The sequence below is a fragment of the Callorhinchus milii genome, unplaced genomic scaffold (assembly GCF_018977255.1).
Source record: "Callorhinchus milii isolate IMCB2004 unplaced genomic scaffold, IMCB_Cmil_1.0 Scaffold1, whole genome shotgun sequence".
NCBI lineage: Eukaryota > Metazoa > Chordata > Chondrichthyes > Chimaeriformes > Callorhinchidae > Callorhinchus > Callorhinchus milii.
The window spans coordinates 58,079,764-58,093,584 of NW_024704742.1; the positions used below are offsets into that span (position 1 = coordinate 58,079,764).

General features: G+C 40.6%; 1 protein-coding gene across 2 annotated transcripts in view; it reads right to left on the reverse strand.

Annotated features, from left to right (window-relative positions):
- Positions 1–13,821, reverse strand: part of LOC103187395 (solute carrier family 22 member 5) — a 31,510-nt gene that overhangs the window by 2,859 nt on the left and 14,830 nt on the right. The window contains exons 3-8 of one of the 2 annotated variants that reach the window (XM_007906865.2): positions 9,795–9,949; positions 8,098–8,269; positions 6,866–6,998; positions 6,325–6,419; positions 4,130–4,344; positions 1,150–1,332 (exon numbers count right to left, since the gene is read on the reverse strand). In XM_007906865.2, the coding sequence (XP_007905056.1) occupies positions 1,150–1,332; positions 4,130–4,344; positions 6,325–6,419; positions 6,866–6,998; positions 8,098–8,269; positions 9,795–9,949 (953 nt within the window). The remainder of the gene's footprint in view (positions 1–1,149; positions 1,333–4,129; positions 4,345–6,324; positions 6,420–6,865; positions 6,999–8,097; positions 8,270–9,794; positions 9,950–13,821) is intronic. The other variant, XM_007906866.2, reaches the window with a different exon arrangement.

The window sequence follows — 13,821 nt, forward strand, 5'->3', positions numbered from 1 at the left end:
TTCTCGGCAGGGCAAAATGTTGGGCAACAACAACAACAATAAAATTACATTTATAGACCGCCTTTTACGTCAGGAGGATGTCCCAAAGCCCTGAACAGTCAGATGTTGGGGCCCAAGCATGGGGGAGAGGTGGTGTGAGGGTGAGGGAAGGCAGAGAGGTGGGAGGGAGACCAAAGGCACAATCGAAGAGTAGGGTCTTGAGACCGGCCTTGAAGGTGGCAAGGGAGGAGGCAAGGCAAAGGGACTATGGGATGGAGTTCCAGGGTGTGGGGGCTGAGAGGTTGGAAGCCCGGCCACCGATGGTCAGGCGGGTCAGGCGGGAGACAATGGAGCCTGATGAGGATGGGTGTCATGGGTGTGTAGAACATAGCCTCAGGAGAGGATACACGCTGAGAGTTTTGAATGATTTGAAGCTGAAGTAGAATGGAACTCTAGTGAAGAGATCACTGAAGTCTAACCTCGAAGTATATTTAAATAGAGAAGGGAGTTCTCTCCAGTGGAGTCTAGTGGAGTCGTGTGGAGTCCTGTAGCTCAGTGGTTAGAGCACTCGCTTTGCAAGCGAGAGACCTGAGTTCAATTCCAGGCAGGGCGAAACCTTGGGCAAGTTTCCTTACTCCACACGCCTAATAATAATCCCTCCAAAACCAAAAACAATAATAAAATTGGTCATTTTCAATCTACGACTGTTTGTGGGACATTGCTGTGCGCAATTGGCTGCCGCGTTCGCCCACAAATATACAGTCAATTCACTTTACAGTGTGTTCTGTGAAGCGCTTTGGGACATCCTCCCGACGTGAAAAGCGCTATATCAAATGCAAGGATTATTATTATTATTATTATTAGTGTCCTTAGGGAACAAAGGTATGGAAAAAGAAAAAAGCAATTTTTATCAAATAATCAATATGAGGTATGATGCAGAGCTGAAGGTCAAATAGAACATCAAGGTTGCACACTGGAATGAGTATTTCGGAGATCCCACTGTGATGTAAAAATAGCAGAAAATAAAAGTGTCCTTATCCCAATTTGTCTCAATATTGCAATAATCTGATAGGTGTACATAAATAATAGAAAGCTGCTTTGAAATAATTACTGTAAGGTTTTCAAAACCTTACCAACTGTGAAACAACATGTTGGTAACTTCTTACTTACCAAGATAAGTTAAATATGGGGAGAATATGGCACCAACTCTAGATGCCATAATACATGCCCCAACCCCCATGTTTCTCACCACAGTTGGATAGAGCTCCATTGAGTAAATATAAACTATATTGAAGGCTGTTGTAATGGCACATTTACCAACCATTGCCAGAAGCATGGTAACCATGGGCAAACCTGTGAAATTCAAATAAAAACAATTAATCCATTCTTATATTTTACCCTCATTGTAGTATTATTTACTGGACCCTGGAGTCAGCTTATCTATTGAACCTTGGAACCCAGCTGACTTGTGCCACTCAGGAATCAGATCATCATGTCTTCACATATTGTGATTCAGATCGGGCTTTGAACTAACACAGCCTAAGCTGGCACTCCAATGCAGTGCTGGGAGTGTGTTACATTGTCGGAGGTGCCATCCTTCGGATGAGACATTATTTGCCTACAAATATACAATCACTCCGCATCACAGTAAATCCTGCCAAGTGCTTTGAGACGTGATAAGGCGCTATGTCAAACGCAAGGATTATTTATTATTATTATTTGTTTTCAAATAGTTAATCATCACAAAACAAAATATGATTTATCAGAGTTATCAGGATTAAAGTATTCTAGAGACATGTCTCCCTCTTCCTAGTAGGGTTTCCTTCCTTTCTTCAGATGATACATTAAGCAAACCATCTCCCTGTTCAGGTACCCATAAGAGGTCCTATGGCACTATTCGAAAGGAGCAGGGAATTTCTCCTGGCGGAGATTTCTCCTGGCCAGCAAATATAATGAGTTAATCACTTCATGGCTGTTTGTGCTGTGTACAAATTAGCTCTTGTATTCTTCTACAACATACACAGTTACTACACTATGCAATATATCATGTGAAGTGCTTTGACATCCTCCCAATGTCCTCCCAACATGAAGGGTTCTACATCAAATGCAAGGTTTATGCATTTGCAAGGATTATGCAAGGATCGTGGAGTCCTGTAGCTCAGCGGTTAGAGCACTGGCTTTGCAAGTGAGAAACTTGGCTTTGATTCCCGGCAGGGCAAAACGTTGAGCAAGTTTTATTACTCCACACGCCTCTGTTTACCTGGCAGTAAACGGGAACCTGGTTGTCAGTAAATTGGCGGATTGCTTTTTTGGGGTTAATAATTCCTTTAAAAAAATAATAAATTGGTCACTCAATCCACAACTGTTTGTGGGATACTGCTGTATGCAATTGCATGCTATGTTTCACCCACAAAATATACAATCAATTCACTTTACAGTATATTGTGTGAAGCACTTTGTGATGTCTCGAAGACGTGATAAGGCATTGTGGAGTCCTGTAGCTCAGTGGTTAGAGCACTCGCTTTGCAAGTGAGAGACCTGAGTTCAATTCCAGGCACAGGGCGAAACCTTGGGCAAGTTTCCTTACTCCACACACCTAATAATAATCCCTCCAAAACAAAAAACAATAATAAATTGGTCATTTTCAATCTACGACTGTTTGTGGGACATTGCTGTGCGCAATTGGCTGCCGCGTTCGCCCACAAATATACAGTCAATTCACTTTACAGTGTGTTCTGTGAAGCACTTTGGGATGTCCTCCTGACATGAAAAGCGCTATATCAAATGCAAGGATTATTATTATTATTATTATATCAAATGAAAGGATTATTATTATTAATAACAATTATTTATTAGTAGTAATACTGCCAGGATTGATAGCCAATGATCGCCTGTACCCTAGAGCCCAGCTGACCTGTTCCACTCAGGAATCAGATGGACATGCGCTCCTCATATTCTGATTCAGATCCACTCTCCCTTCACGAAGCATGCCAACATGGAGCCAGCTCAATCCCAATTACATTCCCCACTCTCAGAAATGAATCACAAAAGAGTTAAGCAATGAAGGTCAATTATCTTCCAAATAAACATTCAAATATCGTTTACTTATCAGTTATTTGTTAAAAATATTCTTATGATCTTATGCAATAGTATTCGATGAGAAACAGCAACAACAAAAACAACAACAACAAATTACCCTTGTATCGCACCCTTCACATCATAAAGATGTCCCAGGGCTGTTCATCTGGATTTGCGCTAGGTGCATTCGGCGGAGCTTTCAGGGAACAGAGATGGTTGGTGTAACAGGGTGGGTTGTGTGAACAGGATGAGGTGCAGGAGATGATGGAAGCAAGCATGTCAAGGATGGCTGAGAGGGAGTTGATTAGAAGGGTGACCAAGGAGGGTAGGTCATTCCAGGAGGAGGGCCAGACAGGTAGGACCTCAGATGCCTCCAGGGCCGCGGAGAAGGCATGGAGGGGGATTTTTCTCCACAGGCGATAGGAGATGCACGTGGAGTGGGTGGCAAGGAGGGATGGAGGAGTTAAGGGAGATAAAATAGTGATCTAAAATGTCTTTGTCAGTGATGGTGACATCAGAGACGGTAAGGCCCCAGGTCATCACCAGGTCTAGATAAGGTGGCCAGGGATGTGAATGGTGGAGTTGATGTGGAGGGAGAGGTAGTGAGAGGAGAGGAGGGAGGAGAAGTCAGCAGATGTGTAGCAAGAAGGGGTAAATTGGAGGTTAAAATTGCACAAGATGATGAGGTTTTCAGAACAGATGCAGAGGGAAGACAAGAGGATGAAGTTGTCAGAGAGGAAATTGGAGAAGGGTTTGGAAAGAACGACAAATGAGAAGGATTATTAAGGAGGGATGGTAGAGAGTGAGGTGCTCAAATGAGGAGAAGGGTCTAGAAGGGTAAGAGGATAGACCCAGCGAGGACCTGGAGATGAGGTTCAAACCACCACCAAAACGGTTGGGTTGCAGGGCATGATGGAAGGTATAGCCAGGTGGCGTGGCCTCAGTAAGGGGAAATGATCCAGGTTAAAGTGACAGTAAGGATGTCAATTTTTCATCCACAATGTGTTTGTGGCAATGAGGGCTTTATTAGATAGGAGTGAGAACTCCACAAACAGCTAGTTTAAGCACTTACTTGAAGGCATCAATTGGGTCAGCAGCAGCAGAGTTCCACCAAGTAACAAAAGAGAAGCAGTTGCAATTCTTCGAGGTGATGTGCGCAGCAGCCACCAGGCAGCTGTGGAAGCTGCAATTTCCGAAGTTGCACTAATAAAACAGTTGATGTAGGGATCTCCGTTCATGTTAGACGTGTTCAGAGATAACCCAAAGTAACTCATGGTTAAAATCATCCTGTAAAGAAAAACTTTTGTTTACGGTTATAATTTACTAATTTGAGAGTAAATTCCTTTCATTTTTCTTGTTTTTGCTCTGACATCTCCACCCAATACACAATTTCTATGGTTAGGTTGGTGATGATCTTTTTGCAAGACTCATATTCACTACAAATCTGAGCAGCCACAAGGTTCTAGCTGGAAGCCTCGATCAACGTCATGAAACTACATCCAGAGCCAGTGGAGCATGAATTTCTCCTTTCTTAATCCGACTGAGTCCAGAAAACAATTCTTAAACAAAAAAAATTACTATTACTGTAAGCGCTACAACCAAAAAAACATCTGCTTCATCAGAACAAATAGTTTGCGAGGGGAATAAGGAGGGAGGATTAGGAGGGCTGGAGATTCATGATCTAATGGCCTGTTTTAGTGCTGTACATTCCATGTAATTTAATGCAACGAGAAAGATGAAAATCAGGTACCAGTATTCTATTCAGAACCGGTTTGATCCATCTCAGAGTTATTTGTTTTACTCTACGGGGTAAAAGTGTTCTGTCACACGCGGTTTATCTTAATGAGCAGAAGAAAATGTTAAGAAACATATGCAAATATAGTTCTTAACAGTCAGCTTAAAATCTCATCTCATAATGAGAGCTCTGCTCCCAGCCTCTGATCCACACAACCGCTTCTCCAGATCAGCTGCTAGCAGGCTAGTCAATGGAAAAGATTGCAGGAAACAGACTGAACCTAGGTCCTTGATCTTGGCTGTGGAGGTACCCGTTCAAACTTTAATATGGTGTTTAAACATTAGCAGAGAAATTTGATTATTTACACTCCTTGTATGGAGTTAAAACTTACATTCCATTTGTTTAGTATGATTACACACTGAACACCAATATTTAACATCAGTGATCAATACCAAACAAGAACAAATTTACATTTATGTTGTGCCTTTTACGTCGGTAGGATATGCCAGGTGATGGACAGTCTGGAGTTTGCACCTGAGCAGGATCTGGCAAGATAACAGAATACGGATCGAAGAGGAAGGTCTTGTGGCGAGGGAAGGGGTGAGTCATTGAGATTCCAGGATGCAGGTCTGTGCAAATCGGCTGAAAGCACAGCCACCTATGATGTGGTGGGTGGGGCAGGGATGTGAAGCTGGCCAGTGTCCGCTGAGCGGAGGGAGCGCCTGTATTTCTTTGGTTTCAAAAGTTCACACAGTTAAGGTAAAACCATATTGGTGGCCAGTGTAAACAGTCCATCATTCCCCATTGGGAACATGTAGCAGGAAATGCATCCAGAGATAGCCATAGGATTATTTATCCTGAGTACTTTGCCTCAAGAGATAAGATTTGTTTTGCTCGGTCAGGTGTCTAACACGTGCGGAAACAATGGAGTGATTTCAAGGTTACAACAAGGATTGAACCAGCAAATTTAACCTCATATTTCCATCTTTACAGTCATTTTTCTATGTTTACTTACACTGAGCAATTGACAAAATCCTTCTCTCTCTCTTCATTTTCCAAACACATCTTAAAAACTATTTATTTGACTGCACCATTGGCCAATTTTCCTCCCGAAGTCAGGGGGGTGGCCAATGGGGCGGTCAAATAAACAGAGGGCAATTACTCAGAGGGTAATTCATGACCTGGAACAGGTGACCAGGAGGGGTAGTTGAGACCAGGTCACTAGACTCATTTAAAAAGCAGCTTGATGCTGTGATGGGAGAACAGTAAGGTGACTATTCTAGAGGAATAAGATCAGATGGGCCTTCTTCATCCGAACTGTTCTTGTGAATTGCACAAGTAAACAAGATTCCAGATAACTGACTTAGATTCTTCACCTGAGACATTAAAAGTAGTAAATATTAGTGTTTACATTAGTATTCAATATTAATACTGAACTATACACAACAGTGTAAATCTATTACTGATTTCACATATTTGGATGGGAAAACATTTTTGTAGTTCAATTCATTCCGCATAAAGCAACCACTCACCATATAAAAGAGCACAAGACTGTGATGTTTCTTATGTTAGAACTTCTAACCAAATCCAAATAATTGTGAGTTCTCTTCTCATTTTTTGCAGGATTCTGGAGCAAGAAGAGCAAAAGAAACAATTTGTTTGAAGTATGCACGATTTACGTATACTAAAGCAAGAACATTAGCAAATAAGCAGCAGCTTTTGTAATCTGAGTATTGAATTCCTTGTGTTGTGGGGAGGGAGAGAAAGAGAGAGTGGTGCAAGCAGACAGTTCAAGAAACCCTGCCTCCAAGGTTGAATGAATAGTATCCGGTCCCAATACTGCTAAGCAGGAATCAAAGATGGAGACAACAACAAGATTACATTTGTATAGCCCTTTCACATAAGATAGCATCATGGAGTGCTGAAATAAAAGTGCTGGGGGAGAGGGGAGGAAAGAGAGGATGTTCACTTGTAAATCTGTCAATGGTTAAAAATAAATGTAAAATCCCTATCTCAGACATTGATGCAAAAAAGCAAAGTAATAAATTACCAAAAAGCAAAGTAATAAATTACCAAAAGGTCCTCATTGTTGAATATCACTCCTACATGTGTAATGCCATTTCTTTTAGCCACAGCTTTAACAATGACCTCTGCTTCTTCCACTCGACCTTGCACAAGCAGCCACCTGGGAGACTCAGGTATAAACCTGAAATAAAAAACACATAGATGTGACATTAACAGTCATCATAAAAATACTTAGCAATCAATGTTAATAATTGTTAAGGTGTAAGAGCGTGTTGGATAGCACGTGTCAGCCTGGCTCGGTTGTAGCATTCTCTACTGTGGGTTGAAGTCCTGCTTCAGGAATTTGAGCTCACCAGCTAGACTGACAATGTACTGTTGAGGGGCAGCACTGATTATCAGAGGTACTGTCCTTCAGGTGAGGCTTTAATTAGAGGTCCCATCTGCCCATTCAGATGGATATCATACATAAACCAACATTCATTACCTCTACGAAAGAAACCTTGGATGACACTATCCCTAAACAATTATGTTTGCTGCATGGATATGTGGACATGTGATCCTCCCTAGTCTGCAATGACTAAACCTCTGTCTCTTTCTATTTTTTTTATAATGCCATAGTGTTCTTTTGTTGCTGCCTAACTTCAAAATGTCATCTCCTGTACTCTTCTTCCTACCTGTATGTTTACTGGGCGAAATCAATGACTATCACACTGTCTCCTATTCCAACTCACTCTTTCCCAGGACATTGTGGAAGATTGTGGAATCCTTATCTCACTTAATATTTAATTTCCTTCTTACAAAGTCCTCATATTGAATAAATTAACCAACACATTTGATTAAGAAAACACTATGTTTGGTTGTCACTGTCACTGGTCTTTCAGAGGGTTTTACAGTCTTTCCCTGGTCATACATCAACTGCAGCCCAGAGCAAAAGAAAGTAAGCCGCTACCAAACTTTAAACCAATTGGCAAAAGATGAGATTAACTCAGGAACTGAGCGAGACTAAAGGGAAGACTGAATATGTTCCTCACCATTCTGGATCAGTGTGTATTGATGCTTCAAAGCATTAACACTCAGAACAGCTCTTAAAGCAGCATTAAACAATTGAAACACTTGAAACATTATTTGAAAAAGCTACATGTTGATTGCCACATTCATCTGCAAAAAACACAGTCACTACAGTACTGTAAATCCTCCTGATTTGCAAGGCACTATATGAAATATAAGGAATGTTACTATTATTATAATATTGAATAGCTAATCAATTAAAGAAAACTCACCACCACAAAGGTACATACAGAAGTCCTGGCAGAGACAAGGCTAGTAACAACATGGACCAATCTCGGATATAATATGCAATAAAAGGGAGAAGCATGTAGCCAAGTGCGTAAAACATTGGCAGGCCAAGTGTTCCAAAAGCAACCCTCACAGATTTGCAAAGGAGCTCGGTTCCTGTTGAGAAGAGCCATTAAATAACATTTATAACAATATCCTGATGTAATTTTTAATATAATTTTAAATTCAACAATCTTAACCAAAAAATAAGTAGAAATTAACAATTCATCAAAGGAAAAGAGAAATAATCTCACAGCTGGATCAACACTTCATGGAAAGCATCACCAAACAATTTGTATGGAGATTATGAGCAAACTGTTTGTTGCCTTTCTAAATGTTTTAAAATACTCCTTCAACTTTTGATCAAATTCATTTTACCATTGATATTTTCATTGTTCATTTCACCAATTGTTTTGTCTACTTATGTCCTTATATCACCAAAACAAAGGCACATATACAGAAGTCCTGGGAGAGACCAGGCTAGTAACAACATGCACTAATCTTGGCTACAATAAGCAAAACAAAGGCATAAGACATTGGGAAACCAAGTTTTCTAAAAGCAACCTTCACAGATTTGACAATGAGCTTGGTTCCTTTTGTACTTTAATATTTAAATTCTAACAATATCTTGGTAAAGATAGTCAAGAGAGGGAAAGAGAGAGGGAAAGTGAGAGAGAGACAGAGAGAGTATGACAAAGAGAAAAATGGAAAGACAAAGAAAGGGTGAGCGCACAGCTCCAGTGTGACACTAAAGGCCTTCGTAACTCTTGATGGAAGACGTTTTCATTTGGTACTGTACACAACTTGTGTTTTGCATGATGACCTCATATCCATACTGTTAAGTAAGTGGGGTCGCCCCAATTAGTGTACATGCTGAGTTTTCTAATGTATTTAATGGCTCAGAAAGTTTGGTTTGGTTTCTCAGTGTCACAACTGAGGCAATAAGTCTAATTCAAATCAATTGTTTAAAGTTTTGCAATGAATAGACTATCTATCAACCTAGCTTTCTGAATTTACTCCCTCTACTACCCTCCTTTTCTTCTAGAGCATGGTTCCATTGGGGCGAGCAAAATTCCAGTAACTCACACAAATGGCATTCTTAATAAATAATAAAAATAATTCTTGCATTTGATATAGCGTCATATCACGCCTTTGAGTCAAAGCACTTCACAGAATATACTGTAAAGTGAATTGACTGTGAGCAAAACACAGCAGCCAATTGCTCACAATGTGTGAGTCTTCTTTCCACACTGTGTTGTGATCTGGGTCATCAGAAGGCTCAAGGGATCTATTTTGCACATATATCCACAAAGGATATCAATAATGCAATTAAAATTCATGGTATTTAAATTAAATAATGCATATCGAAAGAAAGTTACCATTTACTGGACAGACACCCATTGATGACAAGCTTTATTGCCTTAGCTGAAGTAAATATCACATAGAGGCTTGTCGCAACCTCTTGGCTGATTGACAGCAGTGTGGAAGTATAATCCCAGACATTTACAGCCTTGAAGCTTGTATCATGAAGACAAAACATTACGGAGAAGACAACATAAAAAGGAGAAAATGATTGAAACATGATCAGAATTTGGTGTAAACCTAATGCACGATTTCTGCAATAGCTTTGAAATAAACTTACCTAAAACAAAAGCAGCGACATAATTCGAAATTTGTCCGAGACCAATCAGAAAGAACAAAACGCAGAACATCTCCCAGCTCTGAGAGGCTACTTGAATAAGGCTGAAGACAGCTTGCACCCCCATTGATGCAAAGAGAATATTTTTTCTCCCATACCTTTAAAAGAAAATAAGTAAAAGCGTATTCAGACATCAGTGAAGTTACTTTTTTTTAAGCAATCCAATTATTTTCTTTCTTTTTATTTTTCTATTTTTATTCTTATCTTTCTTCCTGTCCTTTGGATGAGATGTTAAACTGAAATCCCGTCTGCCTATTCAGGTGGATGTTAAAGATCCCATGGCATTATTCGAAAACAGAAGGGAATTTCTCTCTTCCAACACAATCCCCCAAATAAAATTGATCAATCAATCCATGGCTGTTTGTGGGATATTGCTGTCCGCAACTGCCACATTTTGTCCACAAAATACAGTCAATTCACTTTACAGTATATCCAGTGAAGCACAATGAGATGTCTCAACAAAGTGATAAGCAGCTACACCAAATGCAAGGATTATTATTATATTACTATTATTTGTAGATGGACATAATGTAATGTACAATGTAACAGAAAGTTTCATTTCCCCTTTTTTCTTGATTTGTCCCTCTTAGATTTTGTTGTATTGTTCCACAACTTTGTCGTTTCCTTTTGGTTTCTTCCTCTTTTTGGTTTGCATATTGAAGTTTATTTTTCCTTGCAGTTCTATCTTATATATTTTCCTGTATTTTCCAATGCTCATTTTGTCAAAGCGTCTTTCTGTCTGTGTTTACAAGTAGAATTTTTTTGTTTTCATTTTATTTTGCTTCGCTGCCTTTTTTATTTTCTTTGGCTGAGTTGTTTACCTTAGAATAATAATCCTTGTATTTGATACAGCACCTTATCACATCGTGAAGACTTCTCAAAGCGCTTCACAGAATATATTGCAGAGTGGATTGACTGTGTGACCCAGCTTGGGACTGATTGTTCAAGGCTATAAAGGCAAGATAAGATAGTGACTGAGGTTAATACAGCAGCAGCAAAAAAAGCTAAGTCAGTGACTGCGGTTAAATTGAATGTGCCTCTGAAATACATATTAATTTTTATTTATACCAAACTATGACCTACATTTTCATGAATCCCAGCAGCAACAATGCAAATGCTTTGGGTAATTTGTACTCACACAAGACTGATCCGTCTTTCAATGAGATGTTAAACTGAGTTCCCATCTGCCTGTTTAGGTAGATGTTAATGGCATTATTCGAAAAGAGAATGGAGTTCTCCCAGTGTCCTGGCCAACAAACTACTAAATAAAATTGGTCATTCACCCATGGCTGTTTGTGGAACATTGCTGTGCACAATTGGCTGCTGGGTTTCGTCCACAAAATATACAGTCAATTCACTTTACAGTATATTCTGTGAAGAGTTTTGAGACATCTTGATGATGTGATAAGGCACAATATTAAATGTAAGAATTATTATTATTATTTAACATTATGAACAGTTCTGTGTTTATATATGCATCTCACATCAGGAAGACTTCACAAAGTACTTTAAAAAATCATCTGGGAGCCCGAGCTGGGGTAGGAGTAGAGGAAAGCTGAGGAACAGACATAACAGATTATTTCCTAGAGGTGGAGAGACTAGATAGTGTTAGTGTTCAGAGGGATTTGGGTGTCCTTGTACACCAGTCACAAAAAGTTAGTATGCAGGTACAGCAAGCAACTCGGAAGGCTAATAGCATGTTGGCATTTATTGCAAAAGAGTTAGAATACAAGAGCAGGGAATTCTTGCTGCAACTGTATAGGACCTTGGTGAGACCGGGCCTAGAATATTGTGTGCAGTTTTGGTCTCCTTATTTAAGAAAGGACATACTCGCCTTAGATGGGGTGCAGCATAAATTCACTAGGTTAGTTCCTGGGATGAGGGGGTTGACCTATGAGGATAGGTTGAGTAAACTGGCCTATATTCTCTAGAATATAGAAGAATTAGGGTTGATCTTATAGTAACATATACGATTCTTATGGGGCTTGACAGAGTAGACAATGTGAGACTGTTTCCCTGGTAGGAGAATCTAGAACTAGGGGCCACAGTCTTAAGATTAAGGGACAGCCCTTTCGAGCAGAGTTGAGGAAACACTTCTTCACTCAGAGGTTAGTGAATTTATGGAATTCTCTACCCCAGAAGGCTGTAAATGCTCAGTCCTCGAACATATTCAAGACTGAGATTGATAGGTTTCTAAAGGATAGAGGAATTAAGAGATATGGGGAAAAGGCGGGCAGATGGAGTTAGGTTAGAAGATCAGCCATGATCTTATTGAATTGCGGGGTAGGCTCAAGGGGCCGAATGGCCTACTCCTGCTCCTAATTCCTATGTTCCTATGTTTCTATGTAAACAAAAACACAGTTGAAAAGAAAGTTTTACGACATGTTGACTCTAAATAATAATAATATTCCTTGCATTTTACATAGCACCTGATATTACTTCATCGAGATGTCTCAAAAAGCTTCACAGAATATATTATCAAGTCCATTGACTGTGTATTTTATGGGCGACTCATGGCAGGTAGTTTGCACACAGCAATGTCCCACAAACAGCCATGGAAAGGGAAACTGAGCTCGGGTGGGGGTTGGGGAGGCAAGTGGGATCTCCATTGAGCTGAACTGATTCAACAGTGAAATGCTTAGCAACAGAATGTCGGAATTGAGCCAGCCCACTGTGGCAGTCTCGGTAGTCCAGTTCCTGAGCCAGGCGGGTCCGCAGTATTACTGGGCACTGCTGATGATGGCATAGCCGACCTGGCTCATCGGCAGGACCTTGAAGAGAAGACCAGTTACTGGGGGCAGGGTGTCATTCCACTCATCTTCCCATTAACTTTGTAAGCCAAAGCCCTAACAGGTTAGGTGATCCCAGCTGGACAAGCAGCAAGAAAGTTTGCCAGATAGCAACATCAATGGCAAGTTATGCGGTTTTAGTGGTTAGACTCCAGCCGTATCCCAACCACACTATGGAGTCCCCAAGCCTTAGCTCTTACCAACCTGCACTTAACACTTTCCAGAATTATGTAAGCAGGATGCATCCCTCCAGAGAGAGAGTTCACATTCCATTCCAACAATCTATCCCTGGATCTTCCATGTGTAAGTGGGATGCATTGAAATCTCAGCTAAGTTTGGCTACTCTTAAGCATGATGATGATTTCTCCAAGTGTCAGATACCTGGCTGATAACAAAAAAGAGAGAGTGACCAATTTTATTTGGGGATTTTTTGGTCAGGACACAGGGAGAAACTGCCTTCTCTTTTTCAATAGAAACATAGAAATAGGAGTAGGCTATTCAGTCCCTTGAGCCAGTTCCGCTATTTTATAAGATCATGACTGATCTGTAACTCAAGTACAGTTACCCGTCCTTGCCTCGTATCCCTTAATACCCTGACCTAACAAATAGTGCCATGGGATATTTTATATCCACCTCGACAGTTAGACGGGATCTCGGTTTAACATCTCATCTGAAGGACATCACCTCCATTAATGCAACATACCCTCAGCTAGTCTGTATTGGAGTGTCAGTTTAGACTATGTGATTTCAAGTTCCAACATGATTGTGGGCTTGAACCTACAATCTTCTGACTCAGAAGCGATATTGTGACAACTGAGCCAGGCTGACACATTACGAGTTACATCTATATTCCATCTTTTCCATCTGAGACATCTAAAAGCACTCGTCAATATTGTCCATGCACCCAAACTGGGGTTGGGGCACCATCAGCGCGGCCAAACAGGCATGACTTAAGACACACCTAATATTAGGGGATGGAGGGTATCAGGAAAGTGGGGGCAGAATGGCTGAAAACCTATTTGCCGGTCAGCAGAGCACATGAAGCAGGCAAAGGGAGCAACCAGGTTGGTTAGCAGGGTTGAAGGAGAGCTCGGAGATAGGGTGGGGCGAGACTGTGGAGGGATTTAAAGAAGGAACCAAAGAAGGGAGCCAGTGGGATGCAATATTCTGCTTCCTTTCAC